The following is a 22,979-nucleotide window of genomic DNA, read 5'->3' as shown; positions in this document are numbered from 1 at the left end:
TTAAACCCTCTTCATGTGGAGTATCTAAAAGAACCTGGTCAGAGTGTATTGGACAAGAGAAAGGCTGGGACTGCAAGGCAGCATGGTCAGGAAACACCTCACCACGTGGTATGCATCTCCAGGCGGGCTCAGTTTACTCAAGGCAACATACACAGCAGTACAACGCAGAACGGTTTGAAATGGCCACCCCTTTGTAGCATCAAGGACAGATGGGAAAGATGTAAGAAGACAGGCCAATGTGCATAGGTCTGTACAACCTGCCTACTAATGCAAGGCCACAACTTCATGCAAGTAAAAGAGACAGCAGGTGATACTCCTTTCTGACCTTTGATTCAGCTTAAGTTTTAGTCACTTCAACAATACAATGATAATAAGAAACCAACAACCTTGCATGTATCAAAAAGTAAAACTCTAAATATTTATTATTCAGTTACATTTGCTTTTCATTGCACGAATTTGGTTTTTATCCCCATGTTTTACAGTTTTTTACAAAGCTGTTAGGAGTTTTAGAAACTGTTAAAATGATCACTTAAGTCTATTTAGGCACAGTTCATTAATGCATAACTCCATTTCCTCCACTTTTTTTCTCTGTGTGAAAGATTTATGGTTGCATTTAAGCTCCAAATTGAAATACATTTCACAGTCTACGCTTTCATGGGCATATTGTCTAAAAAAGAAGTTTTGATTAAATAGTCTTGCCTTATCAAATGTTGCCAGCAAAACCTAAATGAAAGCAACTTCTTTTCCAGAAATGCTGAAATCAACACAAACCCTAAGATGAGAACCATGGTGGCCAACCATCTTCTATGCTAGCCAGTCATAGGACAACAAAGAAACAGTCCTCAAGAGGATTTAAAAATCCCCTGGAAAAACTACTTTAACTTGGAAATAATTTAAATAATTTATTCTGTATGAAAAATAAGCAAAAAAATCCAGGAAATAAAACATATATGGTGACAAGGAAAGTGTTGTATCCCCTGGACTGCTGAGCTGTGTCAAGTGCTCTCCCTTCTGACAATGATAGCTTGAAAACCAGAGTGTCATATCCCTGGGGTCACCCTCTGTGAAAATGGCTTTGAAGTTTGAAGCTGTCAGGCCTGTTTGACATGGCTGAAAAACTGTGAGCTTCTCGATTTCTTACGTAGCTTTTCTCTTTGGTGAGAAAGCCTGACCACTTCTGGTGTAAGATTCAATGTGTTTGGATTAAAGCTCTGTATCTGGGGTGAGCTGCTTTTGCATGTAACTGCATACTGCAGTGTTCCCAGGGTACACGAAAATCCATTCTAAAAGATCTGAAATCAGCTGAAGTTTGTTTCAACAACTTTGTTATTAATATATTATTTTTTACAAAAAGAGTAGTGTTAAATAAGTGACTGATGCTAAAGGACTCTTCCTGAAGAACATGAACAACTACCCCCTCTCTCTCATGCTGCAGAAACAACAATATTTGTGACTTTTTAGCACCCACATCTGTTGTTGCTATTCAGAAATGAATGAAATATTTTTGAAAGCTGGGTGAAGTCTTTGCAGCAGAGAAAAAGGGATGCCGAAGTCTTTGTGTGATTCTCATACAAGAGTATTTAGTGCCCATGAGCTCCCTGCTGGCTACTGCTTTCAGGGATAACCAGAGGGGCATTTCACATGAGCACAGGCAGTGTAAGCCTTTAGTCCCCTTGCTAAGGAGTCCTGTTTTGGGGAATTTCTGACTGTGGAGATAGATTTATTTATTTATTTTAGACTTTTGGGAATCATTAGGCTTCAGGGAACTAGCAGGGCATAGTATCATTCCTACATGTGTCACAACAGAGGTGCACAGTACAGGTTAAACAGTGGTTGCTTGCTCTGCTTGGGGGCAAGAAAAAACATCCCCCCTCCGGCGCTGCTGCTGTGCTCAGACCCCAGGGCAACTGACAGTGTGCTCTCTTGCCCCACACCACAGGAACAAATGAGAGGAGACCCCCCAGGCACCGAGGCAGGCAGGTCTGTGCACTTCTTTGGTGCTGCTGCTGGCCCAACCCTGCACATTGTGGGCAGACTACGTAAAACCGGTCACAGGTGCCAGCCCTGAAACCAAGGATGGGAACCTGCATCCTGCAGCTGCTCTTGCCTTAAGTCAAGGGCTGGGGAAGGGAGCGAGCTAGAGAGCTGGTGCTGAAGGGCACAGATGAGTGTGGCTGTGGGGCTTGGGGAGAGAGGGCAGCCCTGGAGGATGCAGGGGGCTGGGCAACACAGCTGGGAAGAGGGAGCCTGCAGCTGTAGGTGGCTGCAGGCATGGGACAAGGCGCTGGCACCTGGGAGCTAAGGAAGCAGCAGCTGTGAGCACGAGGACAAGTAATACACCAGCAAGGGAGGGCTGTTCATGACCGGCCACGGTCCTATGATCCTCCTGTGGTTGACATCACACTTCTAGCACCATTGCTGAAAGGTCTGCAGTGGGTTGGGGGTCCAACTCCCTCCTCATCCTTTTAATCCCTTTTGGCAAACCCCCTGCTGCCAACACTGTGCAGCTTTAAATGTTGTCCTCATTTGTCTGATGAGCACTGCAAGACCACGGCCCCCAGTTGACTGCAACTGGTCTTTGGCAGGAGGGAAAGAAGGCCACTGACTCAAAGAACCCAGACTTCTGCACCTGCAGCTTCCCTGGTGAGAACCAGCCCACACCACTGCCCCTTTAAAGTAGGACCTCCAAACACCAACTCTCCTTTACCTATCACAAAAGTGCTGGCCCTTGGCAGCCCCAGTGCAGCCTCCCGCTCGGAGCGGGACTATCCCCAGCACGAGGTCAGGGCAGCCACAGCTTTGCCTAGCCACCCAGCTGCAGGGCCGAGGCGAGAGGGGTGCATGAGGATCACTTTGGAGCTAGAGGTGCCTCTGAAGCTCAGCTGCAGAGTGGTCTCCTGGGGCAGGAGGACAGCAGCCACAGGAGCAGTGCTGCTGGGTCCAGGGGTGGGAAAGAAGCTGGCAGCTGCCTCCAGTCTCCCATCCTCATGTCATGTGGAGGGGCAGCAAAACAGGTTGTTCCTAGAGCTTAACAGGTGGCTTCTCCAGGACCAGAAGAGCAAGATTTTCCAAAGTCTCTTACTAGCATTAATGCATGAGCTTCTGACATCAGTGAGCAGGCAAGCAAGGGGAGCCTGAAGAAGCGCAGCAAGTCCATCAGTAACTGTCTGGTGATGATTAGGGAAATGTGACCACCACAAGCTAAGGAAGTCCATGCTGCCTGAAGCATCAGTTTTTCCCCCAGCAAAAGCCCTAGGAGGAGTTATCCACAGGAACTGGAGTCTGCTCCAGTTGCCAGGGGTGCAAAGAGCTGCAGGCCAGCGCCCTCAGTAACTGCCTGTGTCCGTGCAGAGGTTTCTGAGCTCCAGCTCCAGCTGTTTAATTTGGATATCTCTCTGGTTTACCAGCTCACGTAGTCTACGGATTTCTTCCTGTTGCCGGTAAAACATCTGCAAAAGCTGTAAGAAAAGTCACATTTCACTTCCTTTACACTACAAAAACGCAGACTTAACCTGTCAAATGCCACCAGTCCTGTCACATCACTTCTGAGAGAAACAGCATCTAAGGAGGAGGCCTTCAACCTACAGACTGAACATCAGCAGTGCTCCTGCTGTCCACTAGCCTGGGCTATGAGTGCGGGTGTTTCTCAGCACCATTTAGTAATGCTACATCTGCTTAATTCAATGGAAAAGATCAGAAAAAATAACTTTCATACCACTGATCACTCAAAGAGAGCCTAGACACAGAGTATTTGGAGTCTAAACTCCTGGATCTGCTACATCTCCTACTCTGACCTTGGGCAAGTCCTTTTACTTCTCTTCTTTTTTCCTGTTGATCATGCTCCGTCCTCTCCAGTTGGGACTAGCATGGCCTTTCACTGTGCACACAGCAGAACACCCAGCTCTGCAAGAGCTGCTTCTGTAACCTTGGGGCGCCAGCTCTGAAACATGCAGAAGAATATCCTTTTTCACACCACAGGGAAATTCAGCTGTGGAAATTCCTGCCCCATCAAGCTGCACATGCTAAAATCTTGCAGAGCTGAAAAGGGGACATGAGCACAGCTACGGGAAGGAAATCCTTCCAGGGTTCCTAAAAGTAAACAAGCTGCATGTACTCGAAAATGTTCCCGAGTTGCCAATGATGGGGTGGTTGCAAATCACCACAGAGCTCTACCACTGTACAAGCTTTGGTTACTATACAGGGAGGGGGTTGGCCATGGCTGAAGACAGATCATGGAGCTGCCAGGACCTTTCCTGGAGCCATTCCCAGGAGCAGGCTGCAACCAGCAGCCAGCCTCAATAGCACTGCACTGCCAAGTTGTCCCCCAGCAGTGAGCTGCCAAGGCAGGGACAGAGCCAGCCCCTTTCCCATGTCAGGGTCCACAATATGGTTAGGCACTTAAAACTACATGGATGTGCCATGGGCCAACGGAGCAGGCTACACCCACTCCTTCCACAGGCATCCCTGCTGCCTCACCGGGCTCTCTGAGTGCAGCTCTCATAGAAGGGTTACACTGCATAAACCCCCTTCTCTTCTCCAGAACCTGGAGGTCACAAGGACCTCCTTGTCCCCAGCCAACCACCAGGCAGGCCTGTGCCACAAGAATGCCTAAGACATGGGAATACTGATCGCTCCCTCCTTTCCAGAGCCCCTCAGCTGGAGTGCTGCTGGGCCACATTTCTGCTTCCCATGTGGCAGCCAGGGCATGCAGAGCTTCTTCCCCCACAAAGAACGAAGAGCTCACACTGGCCCAGCTCTGCAAAATAAACCCTCCCCAGATTCTGTCACCTTGTGAACAGCATCCTTTTGCCAGCTGACTCTGGGCTTCCCCCCACAGCCCCAACCCTTCACCCCAGACATTCACACCTCATTTTCAGTTTTTGGTGGTGGACACTCAAATATGTCAAAGCCATTGGAGAGGCACATTTGCTCATTTTTCGGCAATTTCTCCTCCACTTTCAGCTGTTTTCTGCTGTCTTCTATCTCACTTGGCTTCTGCATGTCCTCCAGTGGCATCCTTCCTCCCCGACCCTGGTGCTGGCTCAGGTCAGTAGTTTTCATGAGTGGCTCTGGCTCAAGAAACTGTGGTAAGGAATTCACAGCTCCAGAGCCTGGTCTCAAGGATACCAAGAGAGGCCCTAGGGAGGGAGGCAAGTGATGGGTTAGCACTTACAAACCACACTCAGAAATCAGCTGTAAGCAATTCATTCAAACAACCTGTAGGGATAAACATGGAGGCACTTGACTGGAGCAGCTTCCAGAGTTCACAGCGGTTAATATTTTAGCCACCAAATTATTTTAGCTTACAGCCATATTTGTTATGTCTCTTGTTTTCCTCCCTTCCTCTTTCTCTGGCAGTTAACAGGCCAGAGAGCCAGCGGCAGCTTACCCAAGCCCTTGGGAGCTGAAGGGCTGGGGAGCTCTCCATGTGCTGACCTTTGTTAACTCCGTTCAGCCACTCTTGTGCTGTCAGCGCTGGCTGGGCTCCTGTGGTCAAGGGGTAGATGTCTTCCTGGTATGACTCCGACTGCAAGCAAACAAAAGTCCAGAGTCACTATGTCAGTGAGGTTTTGGCTTAGAGGGACCATACCGGATTGTTGTGGAGAAAAGAAGTTTGTTCCACCTCAGCACAGGGAGTGTCATGAACACTCACCGGCATGGACATAAAATCTTCTCACCTGCCCTAAGCCTCTCTCCTCCTCACCCCAACTCAGAAGAACTGCATCTGAAGGCCTATTTTAATTCCTGCCAGTAAGGACTTTACAAATCCAGACAACAGACTGGGGGAGGTTGGTGACATAGGCTAACCCAACTCTCATAAGCTCAGTGTTCCTGAGGATGAAGAAGTGGATACGAAGGATGGACACAAGTCACAAATCATCAGCCGATCATCAGCTGAGAGAAATTGGCCAAGGAGATAATGTTGGAGGAACATGCCTGATTGGTAGTTGCAATGAGCATTAGCTCTGCTGCCTCTCTGAATTCAAGGCACTCATACCTTCCAATGTTTCTGGAAGTACAGGGCACAGTGCTGACATTTCTGATGTACCTTTGCTCACACGGCCACATGGGAGCTACCTTGGCTAGCTACAGATTCATGACTTGGGTCATTCTCTAGCCACACCAGCTCCAAGACTTACTTCTACATCACTCTCAGTGCAATGGGTCATGTCTTACATGCTGCAGAACAACTGCCTGTAACACACCTGCACCCACTGGGTAGAGAGCTGGGAACCCTTCGTTCCCTTTTTCCCAGGATGATTCTTCTTCCTTCCACAAGGAGATTTTCATGTCACTCAACATCACCCCCAACCCCTCTCTCTCTTTTGTCATTATGTCAAACAGATGCCACCAGCTGAGGAAGTTTACAGCGAGCTAGTTGACCTGACAGTCAGAGAGGCCCCTTGTTGCACCCAAGCAGAGCATGTCTTAGAAAGTTGGCCATTACATGGAGACCTAACTCTTGAATTACCTAGCCAGGGTTTGTTGGCCAGGCTGCCCCACAAACTGACCAGCTTTGTCCCCCATACCAGGAGAGAGAAAATCCCTTGTTTTACCTACTCTCCTGCCCCCCAAAGTCACAGAGAGGAGGCACTGCCCTGTTTTTCACTGATATTTTGTCCCAGACATGAACATGACCTGACGTTAACTTACCCGTCGAGGCACAATCATGGAGATGGGCTCAATCAGGCTTTTAGTTGGGATCAGTTTGTAGAAACGGAAAATCTCACAAGCTGACACTTCAAGGCCTCTCTTTGGCATCATTCCTGGTGGGATAGCATGAAAGAAACGGGGTATAAATCTCCCTAGGAAAGTTAATGTCATCCACCATTGTAAAAGGGTCACCAAACAACAAAAGAAGTCACAGCATCAGCTCCACAGCAGCATGGTCTGAAATCTGCACCCAAAACTGGCTCAGTGGCACAAATGACAAGACTAAATATTTTTTTTCTGTCAGGCCATGGAGTTACACACAGGGTCTGTGGTTCTCATGCTAAGCCTCCTGTTCCTTATTCATTCTCATGAGCTGCAAATAGAGTTACCAGGACTGAGCAGAACTGGCAGGTGATGCCACAGAATTTGACTATCAGGATCAGCAGGAAGGGATTTCAGGTCACCTAAACAACACCAGAATAGCTACATGGGTCAGGCTGAAAGCCCTGCCAGCCCACCACCGCCCCCCAAAACTGTCCCAAAGCAGAATGGAGTATGAGAAGGGTGTGAACATCTACTCTGTCAGACAGCACCATTTGTGTTTCAGGGACTGGCTAAGCCACACAAGGTCTCTAAGTACCTGGTAACCTCAGTGGATTTCTCTCCCATGAGCTTGTACAGTCCAAAGCCTACAACCATGTCAATTTCCTTAACAAAAGAGATTGCCTCTCCTGGGACACCTTGCTTCATGGTGTCCTACAGAACCTTTGTTCTCTACTAAAACCAAATGACTTCATTAAACAGTAGATTCTACGTGAAGGACTGTTGCTCCTTACATTATGCATTCATCTAAATGTGAATCTAAAGTCCGCTCCTCTACATTGTATTTTATTTTGGCAATATTGGGAAAGAAGCTATTATGCAATAACCTTAGCAGCATTTTTGACAAGCAGAACAGATCAGGTTAGGGAAGTAGATTTGATTCACTCAGGCCTTTTAAAAACACTTGTACACTTCCTTTTCATGGAATGTTTTTTAAAGAGACTATGACATTAAAATCAGGATGATGTACGTTGGAAGGATTATAAAAGCTGAATAATGGAGAGATCTTCCAGTTAAGTTTTAAGTAATTTATTCCTTTTCAATAACAGGTTTTTTAAAGGAGACCTGCAGGCACAAAATCTAGTGCTGCTAAATATCTGTACCAATGTCCTGGAAGAATGGGAGTGTCCACAGGTAGTGTGGAGGGGTGGCAAGTGGTCCTAAAAACATATCAGTCTATAGGGGAATATGGCTTACAGGATAGACTGGAGGGGGTTCAAGAAAGGGCTATCAATAGCATCTGAGGGCTTAAAGCCAAATTCTGTGGCTTGAATGAGTTAAACAGTGGATAGTATGTGGACAGGTTAATAAGCAAGGGTCTCCAGTGGAGGAGAGGTGACCGAATCACAGCAGGTCTATCTCTAAATGGGAAATGCCAGTACAGGATAAGGTAGGCAAGCGATAAGAGTGAAGGCATTAAGATGTGGAGCACCCATTACCAGAGAAATCCAGAGTGGAAACAATGTCAACAGAATTCAATGTCAAAAATCTTGGAGCAGATTCACAAAGGGCAAGGACTATCCTCCACCTTTAAATCCAGACTATTCTCCCTTCCACCTTGACCAGGTATGTGAGAGGCGATGCAGCAGTGACTGGTAAAGCTGCCCGGCCCGTGGTCTGCTGGTCACAAGGGACCCCTCCAAGCTGTGACCCTGTAATACCACCTGTGATATATAGGTGAGCTGGGCCAAGCTGACTGTTGTGCACCTGTAAACCTGGGTGGAGACTGGAGTCTGACCCAGTCAGATTAGTCTCTTTTCTAAATGGTATTTTGGATAGTCTGGACTCTGACAGCCTCTAAACCAAAGAAGCCACCATCTTCTTGTAATGTTAGACATACGCTGCCACTCACCAATTCCCTTCTGTGGTAAATGAGAACGATATTCCATCAGGTAGTTCAGGTATGGTTTCTCAGGGCTTATCTCATAGTACCGTATATTTCCATCACCCTAAAGGCAAAGAAAATGAACGTAAGCCAGGCTCTGCTGTTCAGCATGAGGATCTGAGAAGAATGCCTGGCCCCAGAAGCCATGCAGGGTCAAGAATGAACCAAATATTTACCCACGAATTCCTTTGTGGGAAGGTTAGGTCTCTGCAGTGTACCTCCCCACAGTAAACGTGGTACGTCTGCAGTGGAAAATGTGACCTGATGCTGCAGCGCCCTCAGGGCCCATCCCATCAACATATATCCTTAGGTTAATGTGCTTCAGGAGCATCTTTGACTTCAGCCAGACGCAACACAGGCCGGGAGAAGAATTGGACAGGCCAGCATTTGCTGATGTGGAAAGCACTTACCTTTCCCACAACATAAAGCATGTGCGTGTCTGAGTCGTAGAAGGGAAACAAGAGTCCTGAAGAGCCATCCAGATCCTCCTCCAGCAAAGGCACAGAAAGGTCATTCTGGGCAGGACACAAGAAAAACAGACAGCTGTGATCACCTGTCAGTCACCTCAAGTCAGGGACACCTTACCTGAACCCCACCTGGCAGCAACATGTGAGCGCAGCTCTATAATGATCCTAGGTCATGGCCAGCTGCCCTGAGCAGAGGGCCATGCACAGACTTCTTCAAAGCTCTGTGGGTGGGAAATGGGTGCTCTGTCCCTGGCTCTTGACTGAGTGCAGCACGTCAGGACATCAGTTCCTACCACTAGAACATTTCAGGCATCTGATGACAGGTAGATACGATAAGAAACACTGCCTGCCTTAAGTGGGCCACCAGACTCAATGAGATGGAGGGGCCTTTGGGGCATGTCTGCATCGCACACTGAATTACTCATATTCCCTCACTACCTCTAGTCAAGGCAATACCTCCACAGTAGTGCACCACCCACCACAAGAACAGTCTACATCAGCCGAGCAGTCTCCACACTGCACGGTGGGAAGGTGCCCATTGCAAGGGCAAAAGCTCCCATCAGCATTTTGCAGGTAAGCCATGTCGGAGGACATAGCACACCACTCTATACACAAGGCTGGCATGTGTTATATAAAGCTATCCCTGCACTGCTGAAGGGAGCAATGTCGGGAGGACCAACGGGGCAGAGTATGGCATCCCATGGCTGCCATTGTGGCTACTGTCACATAAATATGTATTTAGCATAGGGTTAATACATTGTCCTGCAAAACTGCCCAGGTGCAGGCTCCAGAAAGCCAGAGCTTCCATTTAGATATGATGAAGACATGGGTGGATGTGACCTCAGAAAGATGCCTGCTGGGCAGGTCCTGTCCCAATGCTTGTCCCTAAGGAGGCTGCACATACCTGACCGCACAGGCCTTCCTGCTGTGTTCTCAAACTAAGTGTGGCCAGCTCCTCCAGCAGCTCTGAAGGCAGTGAAACCCTGATGCGAGACCCATGGTGTACCTGAGCACTGCTCAATTTTGTGGAAAGCCTTCAGACAGCATCACAGTTCTTTGCCTCTCACATATGCAAAGAAGCCATGTCCAAACATAGCCAAATGGCAAATCATAGACCTGGTCTAGCAGCTTTGTCTGGTACAAAGGATGACAGCACAATAAAGAGGCAGAAGATTGTGCTGCAAGGTGGTTGACACCGAGGGACAAAGTGAGATGCTGACAAAGTAGCAGCATCTCACTGTATATGAGAGGGGTAGAGGAGAGCAGGGTTTCGTAAGGCTAGCAGCCATCTTGTTAGGACATCATGTCTTGGAAGTGACCAATAAGTGCTACCTTAATACTCTACTGTCAGGAATAATCAGAAATCAAAAACACCCCACATCTTTTTCTCCATTGAGGGATTCACCTGAGTAGGCTGTGTCTAGAGCTCATTTCTCTTTCCAGTAACAGTAACAATTTGCCAGTAAGAGCTGCTTTTAAGTCAGAGCTACAGTGACCACCCAAAGGTCCTTTGAATTATTTCTTCCTGTAGTGGGCACAGCATTGTCTTTGTTCTGGTGGATTTCTATGCTGAAAGCTTTGCGAGCTTCTTCAGAAACTCATACTCAGTTAACAGTGTCATAGCAGTAATACCTGTCACCCATTAAGAATTTGACAGATCACTTCTGAATTGCTGTTATAAACCAATTCTTGGGTATTTGGTAGGTGGAAAAGTTAAACTGACAGCAAAAGAGAGAAAACTGAAGCTGGTATGGTTAAGATTGCTGGTCCAACTCACTTGATCCCATAATGCAATTTGCCTATTATTCCACCGAGATGTTCCAGTAGAGAACAGCTTTTTCACGTTTCCAAGGAACAAGACTTTATTGACTCTGTGAGACTTGTAGCTGGCTTCCTATAGGAAGAGAAAGGACACTGAGTGAGTAAGAGACACCACCTGTTGCATAGCTACATTTCATGCTACATGAGACCTCTGATTCAGTCACATCTGACAGATCTGATCAGCCTGGCTGAACTACAGTGAGCAGGATTTCATGGGGATCCAAGAAAAGTGGCCTAAACTCATCAGGACCATTCCCAAAAGCCCACTCTCTCTAACCACTGAGTCACATATTTGCAAGAGGGCAATCCCTATTAGTCGTAGGCAGGACTTTCTGTGTACACCAATCTGTGCAAATACCTACAAAACGCAGTCAGCTTCACCTTACCAACAGATACAAAGTACAGGCAACAAGAACAACTCTGGCAGTGGGACAAATGTACACTTGCATCACTGTCCACCTGATCTCTACAAGCCCTCCCAAGGCATCCCGCAGAGGACTGCAGGAGAGAGCTATGAAAACAGTGCACTTCAAGAAGGGTTTCAGGGAGCAAGAAGCATGGTAGCAAGATGCAGAAACCCTGTTTTCAACAATGACAGCAAGTGTTCCATGAAAAGTAGAAGGCAATAGCACCATCTGGTGCCTTGGGCAACACAGGGCACAGATGCATCTTCTTTTTAATGGCAATGAATCTATCCAGAAGAGGAAACACTCGAAGGGGTGAGATCAGCTGGACCACAAACCTCTGAACCCAACCTACTTGTAGGACTGTTCCTGCACGAGGGTCTAGCAGACGTATCTTTCTGTCCCTGCAGGCTGTGGCAAGGAGACTGCCATCTGTGTTGAACGACATGGAGAGGACCACATCTTTGTGAGCGTCGAGAATCTTCACCGGGTTCGAGATGACAGCCTCCTTGGTGTCAAGATTCCAGATCATTATCTGGGGCAAAAGAACAAAAAAAATCAGCCCTTTGCTGCCTGACCAACTGGGGACTTTGTGTACCCTATTCACTTCTTTCTCTCTTCTCTACACGTATAAGTCTTACGATCATAAGTGGTTGCTCTCCAGCATTTAAAATAATTCCTGGTACTTACAGCAATATACCAGGGACACAGTGTCTGCTCAGAATGTCCAATATTCTAATTTCCTTTGCAACCACATTTTATACATAAAAATGGTCAACATCAGTGAAGATATTTGCATTAGCACAAGAACGAAGCCAAACAAAAGTGCATGGCATTGCATATTGTATCCAATCCAGTAAAGGAGAAAGGCAGAGTAGATTGAAGTTCATCAGAAGACTGGAAAATCAGAAAGTCCTTTTGAACTTGTAGCAATGTCCTTTTGCCTTTGGGGTCACCATGGAATTTGCCCCTCAAGAAGGCTTCTGAACTCTTTAGTATTATCTTACAGCTTGAAATTAAAACAAATTTCAAAACACCCTGCTAAACAGGGTGGAGAGCTCTCCCAGGAGGAGAGCTCCACAGAGAACAGACCCACCTTGTAGTCATAGCCGGAGCTGAAGAGGATGTTATTAGCAGTGGGATGCCATTCAATGAGGCCCACTCTTCGAACATGCCCAAGAAGCTCCTTCTTCGGACTGGTAACGTTTCTTGTTAGCAAGTGCTTGGGGATGTCCCAGATTTTAACCTGAATGGCACAGGATGGGTCTTTGTAAGATTCCTAAGTAAGGAGCTAATTTGGAACTTACCAATAACTATATGAATAGGAATGCTCCTGGCTTTACTGAATACCAGTGCTTTAAATTAGTATCTTTACTTTTCTGTGGGCCTGAAGGCTCCTTTTTACCCTCTATCTTTAGCCAGCAGTTCTATCAGTTTGTTTTAACTTAGCAATCCAACCCTTACACCTGGCCAAGCTGTCAGCACAATTATGAAAAGTTATTCCCACAGATCTTGCAGACCTTGCCTCCTAATAAACTTTGAGCAGGAACAAGCAAATCTGAAATAAACTTCAGCAAAGAGTCCCAGTAGATACCATAGCAGTGATTGATCCAAGCAGTCATCCACTCAACACTACGTAGTAAAAGAACTGAGAACTCCCCTGGTCAGATGACAGCTATAGTACTGTTTGTCCCATAAAGAACTGCACCAGTGCCGAACACTTTGCAAATGACACAGCTATTTGTCAAAGTACACAGAAACCCACCCAGGTGGCCACACAGCAGATGCCCTGAGCAGAGAGACTGGGCAGCACCGCACTGAAGTCACTCAACACTGGGAGTGTGCTGTCTCATAACAGGTCTATCTGCAGCCTTGGGTTCTTCTAGAAGGATGCTGCATGAAGACAAAAATCCTCTGTCCTCCTGGGGTGGAAGAAGACAGTAGAGGAAACCTGCAAAAGGGGCTGAACCTATGCAGGTAAAACTTTCTCACACTAACCCTAGAAGCACAAGTATTTAGGATGCTAACAGATGATTAACCCTTTGGCTCAATGAAAATCACTATGCTTGTCATAATTTTTCTAGAACTTAGCCTGAAGCAAAAGGGAAATGCTCTTTGAAGGAGATAGTTCATGGAAATTAGCCACACCTGCCTGAGTGTCCCACTGTTTGGCTGATGAGGATCACACCTTTCTAAGCCAAAGAAGGAAAGGCACAAATTCTGGGACCTGCTGGGAAAGAACATGAGCACGCTTCTCAACAGTGTTTATCCCACTGAGGAATCAAGCCCATGAGAAACCTAAGGACGTGGGGCCCAGTAGCCTCCAGATGAACTTCTACAGCAGTAAGAGAAGCATCACACTCTACAGCTTCAACAGCTATCACTAAAGGAATGGGGCTGAGAGAGTAGGAAAGGTTGTGTTCACGCTGAGAAGAACTGCTTAGAATGAACCATTCGCTCCCCATGCTATGAAATAGTTGGTGGGAAAAGTAGGGAAAAGCCCCTGGCTGGAATCTCAGGGTGCATTCAATGGCAGAAATTGCCAGTGCTTAGTGTGCAAAAGAAGCAGGTCTTGCAGCCAGACCTGCCAGGCTAAGCAGGAACAATCCACGAGCTGTCTACCCTGCTGCATCTTGAAGAAAACCTGACAAAGCAAAGTAAAAGGCACAGAGTTGCCCCTCTAACCACAGGGAAGAAGAACTTCGGCAAGCTGAATTCATACGTGCCTGATGATTTGCCAAAAGGAACAGAAGGGCTAAGAGGATAAGCCCTCTCCCCATACTGTTCAAACTCTCAGCCCCTGGCCACTTGCATTGGCCTCAGTCCTAAGCCTGCCTGTAGCAGCAGTGGGAACTAGAAAGGGCACTGGGTGCGGACAGAGGCTATCCATCCCCTCCCATGCCCAAAAGTACCACTCTACATGCTTCAGCTACACGCTACAAAAGATAGCTGTGGTACCAACAAGGCAAGCGCCAGAAAGACTGGTTAATGGCCAAGAAACCTCTGAGGAATGTGGGTGATGGGAAATTTCCACCATCTTCACAGAAGCTTGTGGCCTTCCTCAAAAGTTCCAGGGAGACCCAGCCCATTAAGAGCAATCAGATGCATCCTTGCACACAAGCCAGAACAGTGGCTTATGCTAATGATGAGAAATGGCAGAGAGCACCATGCCTTTAACAACAGACTGCAAGGAAGGCTTTGGCTCTAATATCCAGCCCAGTGGAAGTGGTGGACACCTCTGGGAACCCAAAAACTTCCTCAGACTTCTCTCAGGACAGAGAAAGTGTTGCTGTGGAGGTGTCCCAACAGTATGTCCAACCTGAGCTCTCCAGTACAGGCCAGGACAAGTAAGACAGACGTTGACCCCATAAAGTGAGTCCAACAGCAGCCACTGAGATGAGGAAACAGGAGCACAGCAAATCTGAGGAGAGCTGGAAAGAAAAGAATTTGTTCAGCCTGGGAGCAAGAAGGCAAAGGTGAGCTCTTCTAGCTGCCCTTCAACTACACTGCAGGAAGGCACAGAGAAGACTGGAGCCAGACTCTTTGGAGGTGCACAAGGAGAGCACCAAAGGCAATGGACACAAATGGCAATATGGGCACTCCCTGGAGATCAGAGGAGCCCTATCTTCCCCAGAAGGGTACTCAACCCCTGCAAGAAGGGCCCAGTGAGACCATGGGATCTGTAGCCTTGGAGATCTTCCCAACTCATCTGGACAAGGCTTGGAGCAACCTGATTCAACTGGCCTGCTTTGAGCAGGGCTTGGAATAAATGACCTCCACAGGTCTAGCTACCATGTACCAGGAAAGACAGTCACACTAAGAAGCACAGTCTGCTGTCCTCACTACTTACCGGGGAGGGAAGACGTGTCCCTACACTGTGTCATTGTGCAGGGGACCCCTAAGATCCCATTTCCTGGTGCCAGGATGATGATGGGAGGGTAGTACCAAAACAGAGAGTACAATCACAAACAGCAAGACTTCTTAGAACAACTTTTGGTGCAGAGACCAGTAACAAGCTCAGTGTTTCCATTCTTTAGCCTGGAGAATGATCCAGTGCCAAGTTTCAGTAGGAAATTGGAAAAGAAAGCTGACAGAGAACAGCCCTTCTGCATAGACCCTGGGTTCCTGGTGGACAATAGAATAAATATGACCTAGCAGCATGCCCTGGCAGGGATGAAAGCTAGCAACATCCTGGTCTGGAACAACAGGAAGATAGCCACTAGATCAAGGGAAGCGATTTTCGCTTTTACTCAGCAATCATTAAACAACAGCTGGAATACTGCATCCAGTTTTGCATCTCCCAGTGCAAGAAAGATGCTGATAAACTTAAGTGAGTCCTGTGGAGGCCACCAGGATGCTCAGGAGGCTGCAGCACTCGCCCTGTGAGGAGAAGCTGAGGGAGATGGCCTTGATCAGCCTGGAGAAGAGACAGCTTCAGGGCGAACTGATAGAAGCCTTCAATACTTACAAGATTACTGAGAAAATAGAGCCAGGCTCTGTCTTGAAGTGCAGGGTGGGAGGACGTGATACAGCAGTCACTAACTACACTGGGGAGGTTCTGACTGCATATAAGGAAAAAAATTTCCCCATGAAGAACAGGAACAAGTTGCCCAGAGAGGTGGTGAAATCTCCACCCTTGGAGGTTTTCAAGACTCAGCTCCACAGACCTGCACAGGAGGTGGGGGTAGAGACTGCCCAAGCTCCCTTTCAACACAAATGGTTCTGTGATTCTGTAACTACAGCAGGAAGCTTCAAAGCTTGTGCTCATTCCCCATCTGAGGCTCAAAAGAGAGGTCATGGTGGTGCCTTCGTGTCACAAGTCCTTTCTGAGACAGCAAGAAAACCTGGCGTATGGGTTGGAAGATAAAATAAAACCCTCATAGGCAGCCCAGAAATTGAAAGAAGTCTTCAAAAAAGACATGAAATCCAAAGAAGCAAAGGCAAGTTACTAAACAGGAAGGACAATTCAAAGAGCCTAGATTTCCAATTCAAGAGTGATTTTTGGCAGAGCTGAAATGACAGAGGATGTGCACCAAGCCAGGGCTGGAGAAAATGAGAAGGGAAACCTCCCTGATGCTGTGTGGCAGAGGATGAATATACCCAGTGGGAGAAAACACATGTGGGATCTCTGGAAAAAAGCACAGTAGTTAGTCAGATGTCCTCACTATCACAGAAGCCAACATCACACTTTTGACAGGACATGGAAAGCAACCTTTCAGTGGGTAGATAAGGGCTAAACTGTCCCTTACAAACATGAATTGAATCTTCCAATTCCTACTAAGTAGTCTGCACCTTCACTGAAGTAAAATATGTGACTGCATCTTCATTATACTAACTTCAGCCAAACCACTTATTGCCTAAAACTTAAACCTGATGTGATGTATTCATTATCTTTTTAGAGGTTTGCACTAGCATGAACCTTTGCATCTCTGGAGTCCTTCTGTGGTTTCAGTAGGAAAATGCTCATTTCATTTATGCCTTTTGCAGAATAGCATGACGCAGGTTCCTCAGCTACCCCATGACTGATCTAGCATGACTTTACAGAGTAACTGAGTGCAGGAACAAGCTCAAACTTGCTCTGCAGGGAATTAATCTGAAATAGCTGTTCCAGATTATGTTATGTTGAAGCTTTTATTCTAAAGTGAAGGAAGAGTTCCATAGCGATTAAACTTGAATAGTCATTCCATTTTAAATGCATATTCTGTTTTTCTCATGCAAACACACCCAAAAAGCTCCCACAAAACAGACCTTCCTCCTCACACTGATTTTGGTATGTCATCTGGAAGGGATCACACAGGTCTGACCTCAAGAGAAAGACAGGAATCTTACTCTTACCTGACTTTTTTTTAATAAGTATCTATATGCTTTCACATCTCATCCATGGGCCTTTTGGTTTCTTTTTTATTTCTTTCCCCAAAAAGCACATTAGCCAGGTAATAACGCAGAGTACAAGCTGGTGAACTTACTGTGGCATCTTCTGAACATGAAGCTATTACGAAGTCATTGAACGGGTTCCACTTGATGTCCAGAACACTCCCTTTGTGCCCACATATTTTGGGATAATGTGGGTCGAGCTTGCCTGTCTGGAAAAAACAAATATCATCAAACCTAAGGTGAGCCATGGAATTACAGGACATTTTCAAGGAAGATCCAAGCCAGCTCCAGCAAGAAATCTCTTTCTGCTTGTTATGCTCCAAATGTCCTGGGCACTCTCTATCTGTTGAGAATGGGTTTTTGCTGTCCCTGCAAAGCAAGTCTTGACGATACCACCAAAAAGAAAGGAAAGAAGTGCTCAGGCCTTCCTAAGTACACACTGCAATCAAGAAATCTGTACACATGCAGCAATCAAGACTGCTGAAGTTAGAAGACAGTATTTGGTTCAGACACCAGAATAAAACTTAGAGAGGAAACACTTATGAATGAGTTGAATCTTCCACATTTTTAAAGATCTTGGGGAAAAAAACCCAGAATCTCTTTCAGAAGACATTTCTTATAAGCAGGAAAAAAATGTTTTAGCTTTTATTTTTTAGCCTCATCAGCTAGCATTTATTTTATTTTTTAAGCAAAAAGACATTTGTGACACAAATCACAAATGCAGTTTTTCTTCAACAAGCTATCTATTTCCCTCTGATGGTGTTCAAATCCAGCTATTCACCGGATTCAATCAGCATTCCAGACTCTCAAAAAAAATGCCATGTTTGGGCAGCATCTTCACTGGTAAAAATCCTGCACAAAGCACACTAATGAGTATTGAGGGCCTTGTGCCACATGGGGGCTGTGTTGCATCAGGATAAACCCATACTGCAGGCACAGTCTCTGCTACAAAGTCAAGTCGGTATATTTATTATGTGCTAGGAAGCGTGCTGGGGAATTCATTAACATTGGAGCAGCACTTGCTTCTCCCTGTCAGGAGCAGAAGTATAGGGAGCTCCAGGAACCACCTTGCATCCCAGACATCTGTCGAAGAGCAAAGGTCAGTCACCTAAGGAGAGAGACATGGTGGCAAGCTGGTGATGCTTACCTGCTTACTTTTATTCCACCTGGAAGAATCGTAAATCAAAATGAATGTAAATGCATGCTCTCCTGGAAAGCAGACACTTCTGTTGGTGTACTCCCTGCACCTCTCCAGAGGTGGGTCTTAAGAGTGCACAGTAGAGGGGAATCAGTGCTGACCCTAACCTGGATGTGGATAGGATGCAATTTTCCCAACCTTGAAAATTTGTATGGTTTTGAATGCAGAACAGGACACAATGTGTAACTACTTTGGCTTCACTGGAAAGTTAGTTACATAGACTGGGACTAACCTGCTTTAAACTGAACACCCCAGAGGGCTTTGAAATGTAAAAGACTGTGCTTTTTTAGACTACAGTCTAAAACAATTCCCTTTTATAACAGCGACAATACAAAGTGACTTGGTAAGGCAGAAGAGAGATAAAAGCCCTTTAATAAGCAGCGTTCCCCCACCCACGGTGTCCTTTTGCAGGCTTCAGGGCTTGGTTTCAAGCTGGCAACTCAACGGGCTGGGCAGCCAGCTCCACAGGGATCCCTTGATCCCTATGGGAACTCTGTCCCCTCCCAGAGCTGGCTGCCTGTCTGCTCCCCACTCCATTTGGGAGGCTCCCAGGCTGCCCTGAGCCCGCTCTGCCTGCCCCATCCTGCAAGGCTCTCCTACCCCCACATCCCCAGCAGGCTCAGCTGGCCTGCAAAAGGAGCTCTTGCCCTCTGGGCCACCAGTCCCACCTGCCCCAATGGAACCCTGCAGCCCTGGGACAGAGCAGGACCCACAACAGATGAACCCCCAGACTGCCAACAAACGTATATGGCAGGTAGCACTGTTGGTCTCAGATGCGCCTCTGCATGTGGAAGTAAAGCTCTTCATGTGCGAGAGAAATTTCATTCCACAGATCAAAAACTACTTCAGTAACTAGATGTGTTGTCATTCATGCAGAGGTACGTGGCTTCCACAGTTATTTGCAGAGCTTGAAAATGAGTAATTTTTCAACCCCCCGCTTTCTAAACTCCCAGCATTTTTGAAAAGTAGCCAAACTCGGAGTTCCTTGATGAAAACCACTTCTAGTGGGACAGCTGTTAAAACTCTCCAAGCAGATTTGTACAGGGTAGATTACCGTGAGATGGGTGAGCCCCACTTCTCAGGTGTTCTCCAAAGGGCACTAACACACCTTGTCGTCACATCGCGGCACAGCACTCACATACGGCGTCAGTTAGGTAAGGCCTGAGGGGTCATCACAGGTTTCATTTCATAGTTCTTGCCCCCAAAGAGAAGGGAGCAGGGTTTGTGTCTAGGAGGTCTACACAACCACAGATATCCTGTAGACCTGTTCACACCTGGTGCTGACACATTGAAAAGACTGAAGACTGCAAAGACTTGGACACAAGTATCTCCCTGTCTCTCGGGACTTTGTTCTCATTTTGCTATCCCTTTGCTTTATGCTGCAAATGAAGAGACAGATACAGTCTCAACCAAGTCTGGCCATCAGAGACAGAAAAAGGCAGGCCTCTGCCTTTCAAAGGAAGGACACAAAATTGCCCTCTGAGTCCAGACCCTTCCTTGGCATGCACTTCCCCAACACATCTGTGTCAGACACCAGCCTACACCAAGGCCACACTGCGGGAAAGCAGCTCATCTCCCAGTTACAGTCAATGAGCCCATGTCTCCTCAGACTTGCAAGATTTACAAAGGCATTCGGTCTGTTCTGGGCACCAAGCATCCCCTGTGGCCACAGCCACTTCCCTCCCTGGTGAGATGTGCTGCCGTTCCACCCAGCTGGCTTCAATGACACATCTTCATGAGGACCTAACTGACTGCAACAGAAGACCATTCTCCAAGCGGTTGCAAATATTAAACTAATTCCTCTTCAGTTTGAATGCAAAGGCCTGCTGAAAGGAGGGTATCTATGGCAAAGAGCTCTTTCCCTACATAACCCCTGCTGCTCCCAACCCTACATCATCCCCAGGCTCTCAGAGGGGAAGAATGGTGCGGAAGGCAAGAATTGGTATTTATTCAAGGAGAGATGAGAAAGCTTGGTGTCCATGACTCAGCAGGAGAGGAGTACAACAAACAAGCAAGGAGGCACGGTTAAACAGAGCGAGGTTGATCCTGCATTTGAGCACATCCTGAGGCAGGCAGCCCCTCCAGTAGCATATGCAGAATGAACTCAAAAAAGCATTGGAGGGACAAGAACAGCTCCCCGAGTAGGTTGTTTATCCTCCCCAGAAAGTGCAGCCCTCCCTGTCCCGGCCACCATCTCCCGCTTTGGTGAAATGTGACGTCCTGGCTCTTGGGCTTTTCCTCCACACTGTAGCATGCTTGCGATGTGGCTGCTCCCTGTGAATGCCATCAAAAGTAACCACGGATCAGCTATCCATCATGAGAGGGCAGTACTGTTCTAGGCACATGTCTCCAGACTGGGCTGCCTTCGGTGCTCTGGCAGCCAGCGGCACAAGCCAAGAGCCCAGTATGCTGTCTACCATGGGTCACCACCACAGGAGGAGGTGGCAGCCACAAATACCACCACCAGGAGCACAAGTCAAAAGCTGCCGCTCTTCACCAGGTGGCACCAGTTTGGAAGTGTATCACGAAAAAAAGTAACTGGTATTGCAGCCCTCAGACTCAGGGAACCCCTTTCTGTGGGTGGTTGGGGCCGCTCTTCCCTCCCAGCATGGGTCAGGAACAGGTATTTGAAGAACAGCTGCATGAAGCACAGTACATACAGATTCTTTCCCTGATCCACCACCAAAGGTCAACCCTCAAGGGACTTCCTGAACTAGGGGACCTGCAGCTGAACACACACAGTTTGTAAACCAACTCATCTCCATAATTCCATCCTGGTTTGAACCCTTTAATTCTTCTGGGCTTGTCAGCATCTGGAGCAGTGAGCTCCACATCTGAACTGCAGAAGCGTTCACATCTGCTGCTAACAGTCTGCTCCCTGGTCTCCAGGATCCCCTTCACCACACAAATCAAGAAGAATTGCTCCTTACGCTTCTTCTCCACCCTCTTCACAGTTTTATATATCTCACTTATTTGTCTTTTTTCCCAGACTGATTGAGGCCTAACTCACAGTCTTTCCTCACATGAAAGCAATTTCACATTTTCATTGATGTACTTTAATTATCCTTTTCTGTATCTTCTAGTTCTACCATACCTTTGACTTCTGCAAGCAGTATTTCAGATCTGGGTGGAGTATCTGAGCAGGTGTTAAGAACGGAAGAATTGCTACTAAAGACTGGACAAGCTGAGAAGAGGTGAGAAAACAGAGGAATTAATAGTAAGCAGTGCAAGCACCTTCAGCTCATTTTGCCAACACTTTGAGACCTGGGTCCTACCCCTCATCCCACAGTCACCAGCTGCCTGCTTATAGATGCAGCTCTGTGATAAAGACGAGTTCTTCAGCCTCAACAGACCACAGTCGAGGGGGCAGAAGTGACTCAGTCAAGAAAAGCAGGGTAGTGGTTAATTTTAGAAGGACCGTCTCTGAACAGCACCAGCGGTGAAGGAGCTGAATAAATGAAGTCTAGAAGGGCTGGGAACTGTGCTAGGTTCTTCAAGCATAGCCAGTTCACTTTCATCCTTAGCAAATATATATTGAAAAAGTGGCATTACAATAACACCATCAATTACTTTTAATTAAAGGTTGAACTTTTGCCTTTCATCTGTTCTGCCCTGATTCCAGAGAGCTCATAATCTCATATTGAAGTTAATCCACATTAGTGCATGCCTAATTTTTCTGAAGCAATAAACATCAGACAGCCAGCTTCTCCCTCTCATCAGATCCCTAAGTCATCAAAACCCATAAACATGGGATTTGTTTCTGAAAGGGAAGTTTTTCCAGCATCAGTGCTTGAAGCTTAAGAGCTTCATTGCCTGATAACCGTGTCTCCATTGTTTCACAAAGCAGAAGGTAGAGCAAAACATATCATATTCTCTTTTGGTCACAGCTGAAGCCATGCCACTAAACCACCTTTCAGTTTTTGCCCTCTGTATCTACTAACTGCTTTTTTATTTGCAATTTCTCCTAGGAGACAAACATCTGAACAGCACAGTTCCTGCTGATTATACAAGAAAGGCAAATGAGATATGAAATGAAGGAAGGTGTTAAAAAACTGCAAGCAGCAATGTAAGACATATAAGTACACACATCCCAGGAATCACCTGCCAGGGCATCTGGGGCCCCTTCCATCATTTTGCAATTTGGGCAACAGCATTAACTGAATATCCTCTGTGCAATCTAGCTCCCTAGAAAGCCCAGCTCTCCTCCAGCCTCTCAACACGCTCACGAAAGCCAGCTCGCCTCGGCAGAGCTCACCTGGTGGATGGGAATGACGAGGAAGGCCCCCCCGCCTGCGCACTCAGTCACCACCGCAATGAAGTGGGGGTTCACGGCACAGAAGTGGTTGTCGTGGACGTTGCGGGTGATGGGCACACAGTCATAGCACTTCTCCTTGCTGGCGGCTTTGCCATACACATGGCGGAACTTGGAGCTGCGGTACTGTGGGTGCCACGACATCTGCAAGGGGAGAAACACAACGCCCCATGACATAAGGACTGGCTGTCCTGGCAAGGATTGCAGACCCCCCATCCCCCTCTCCCCAGCACAGGCTCACCCTCCCCATTTGGGCTCCTCG

At 47.1% G+C, this 22,979-nt stretch overlaps 1 protein-coding gene across 1 annotated transcript in view; it reads right to left on the bottom strand.

Moving 5' to 3' along the window:
• Window positions 1-395: 395 nt before the first annotated feature.
• Window positions 396-22,979, bottom strand: part of CORO2A (coronin 2A) — a 61,239-nt gene continuing 38,655 nt past the window's right edge. The window contains exons 2-12 of the mRNA XM_076362609.1: window positions 22,661-22,861; window positions 17,300-17,416; window positions 12,430-12,579; window positions 11,689-11,868; window positions 10,886-11,002; window positions 9,052-9,156; window positions 8,609-8,705; window positions 6,655-6,767; window positions 5,437-5,527; window positions 4,867-5,138; window positions 396-3,458 (exon numbers count right to left, since the gene is read on the bottom strand). Coding sequence (XP_076218724.1) covers window positions 3,327-3,458; window positions 4,867-5,138; window positions 5,437-5,527; window positions 6,655-6,767; window positions 8,609-8,705; window positions 9,052-9,156; window positions 10,886-11,002; window positions 11,689-11,868; window positions 12,430-12,579; window positions 17,300-17,416; window positions 22,661-22,861 — 1,575 coding nt within the window. The 3' untranslated portion in view covers window positions 396-3,326. The remainder of the gene's footprint in view (window positions 3,459-4,866; window positions 5,139-5,436; window positions 5,528-6,654; window positions 6,768-8,608; window positions 8,706-9,051; window positions 9,157-10,885; window positions 11,003-11,688; window positions 11,869-12,429; window positions 12,580-17,299; window positions 17,417-22,660; window positions 22,862-22,979) is intronic.

This window comes from Aptenodytes patagonicus, chromosome Z (assembly GCF_965638725.1).
Source record: "Aptenodytes patagonicus chromosome Z, bAptPat1.pri.cur, whole genome shotgun sequence".
Taxonomy (NCBI): Eukaryota; Metazoa; Chordata; class Aves; order Sphenisciformes; family Spheniscidae; genus Aptenodytes; species Aptenodytes patagonicus.
The sequence above is the reverse complement of the archived record's forward strand: the minus strand, read 5'-3'. Positions and strand labels throughout refer to the sequence as shown.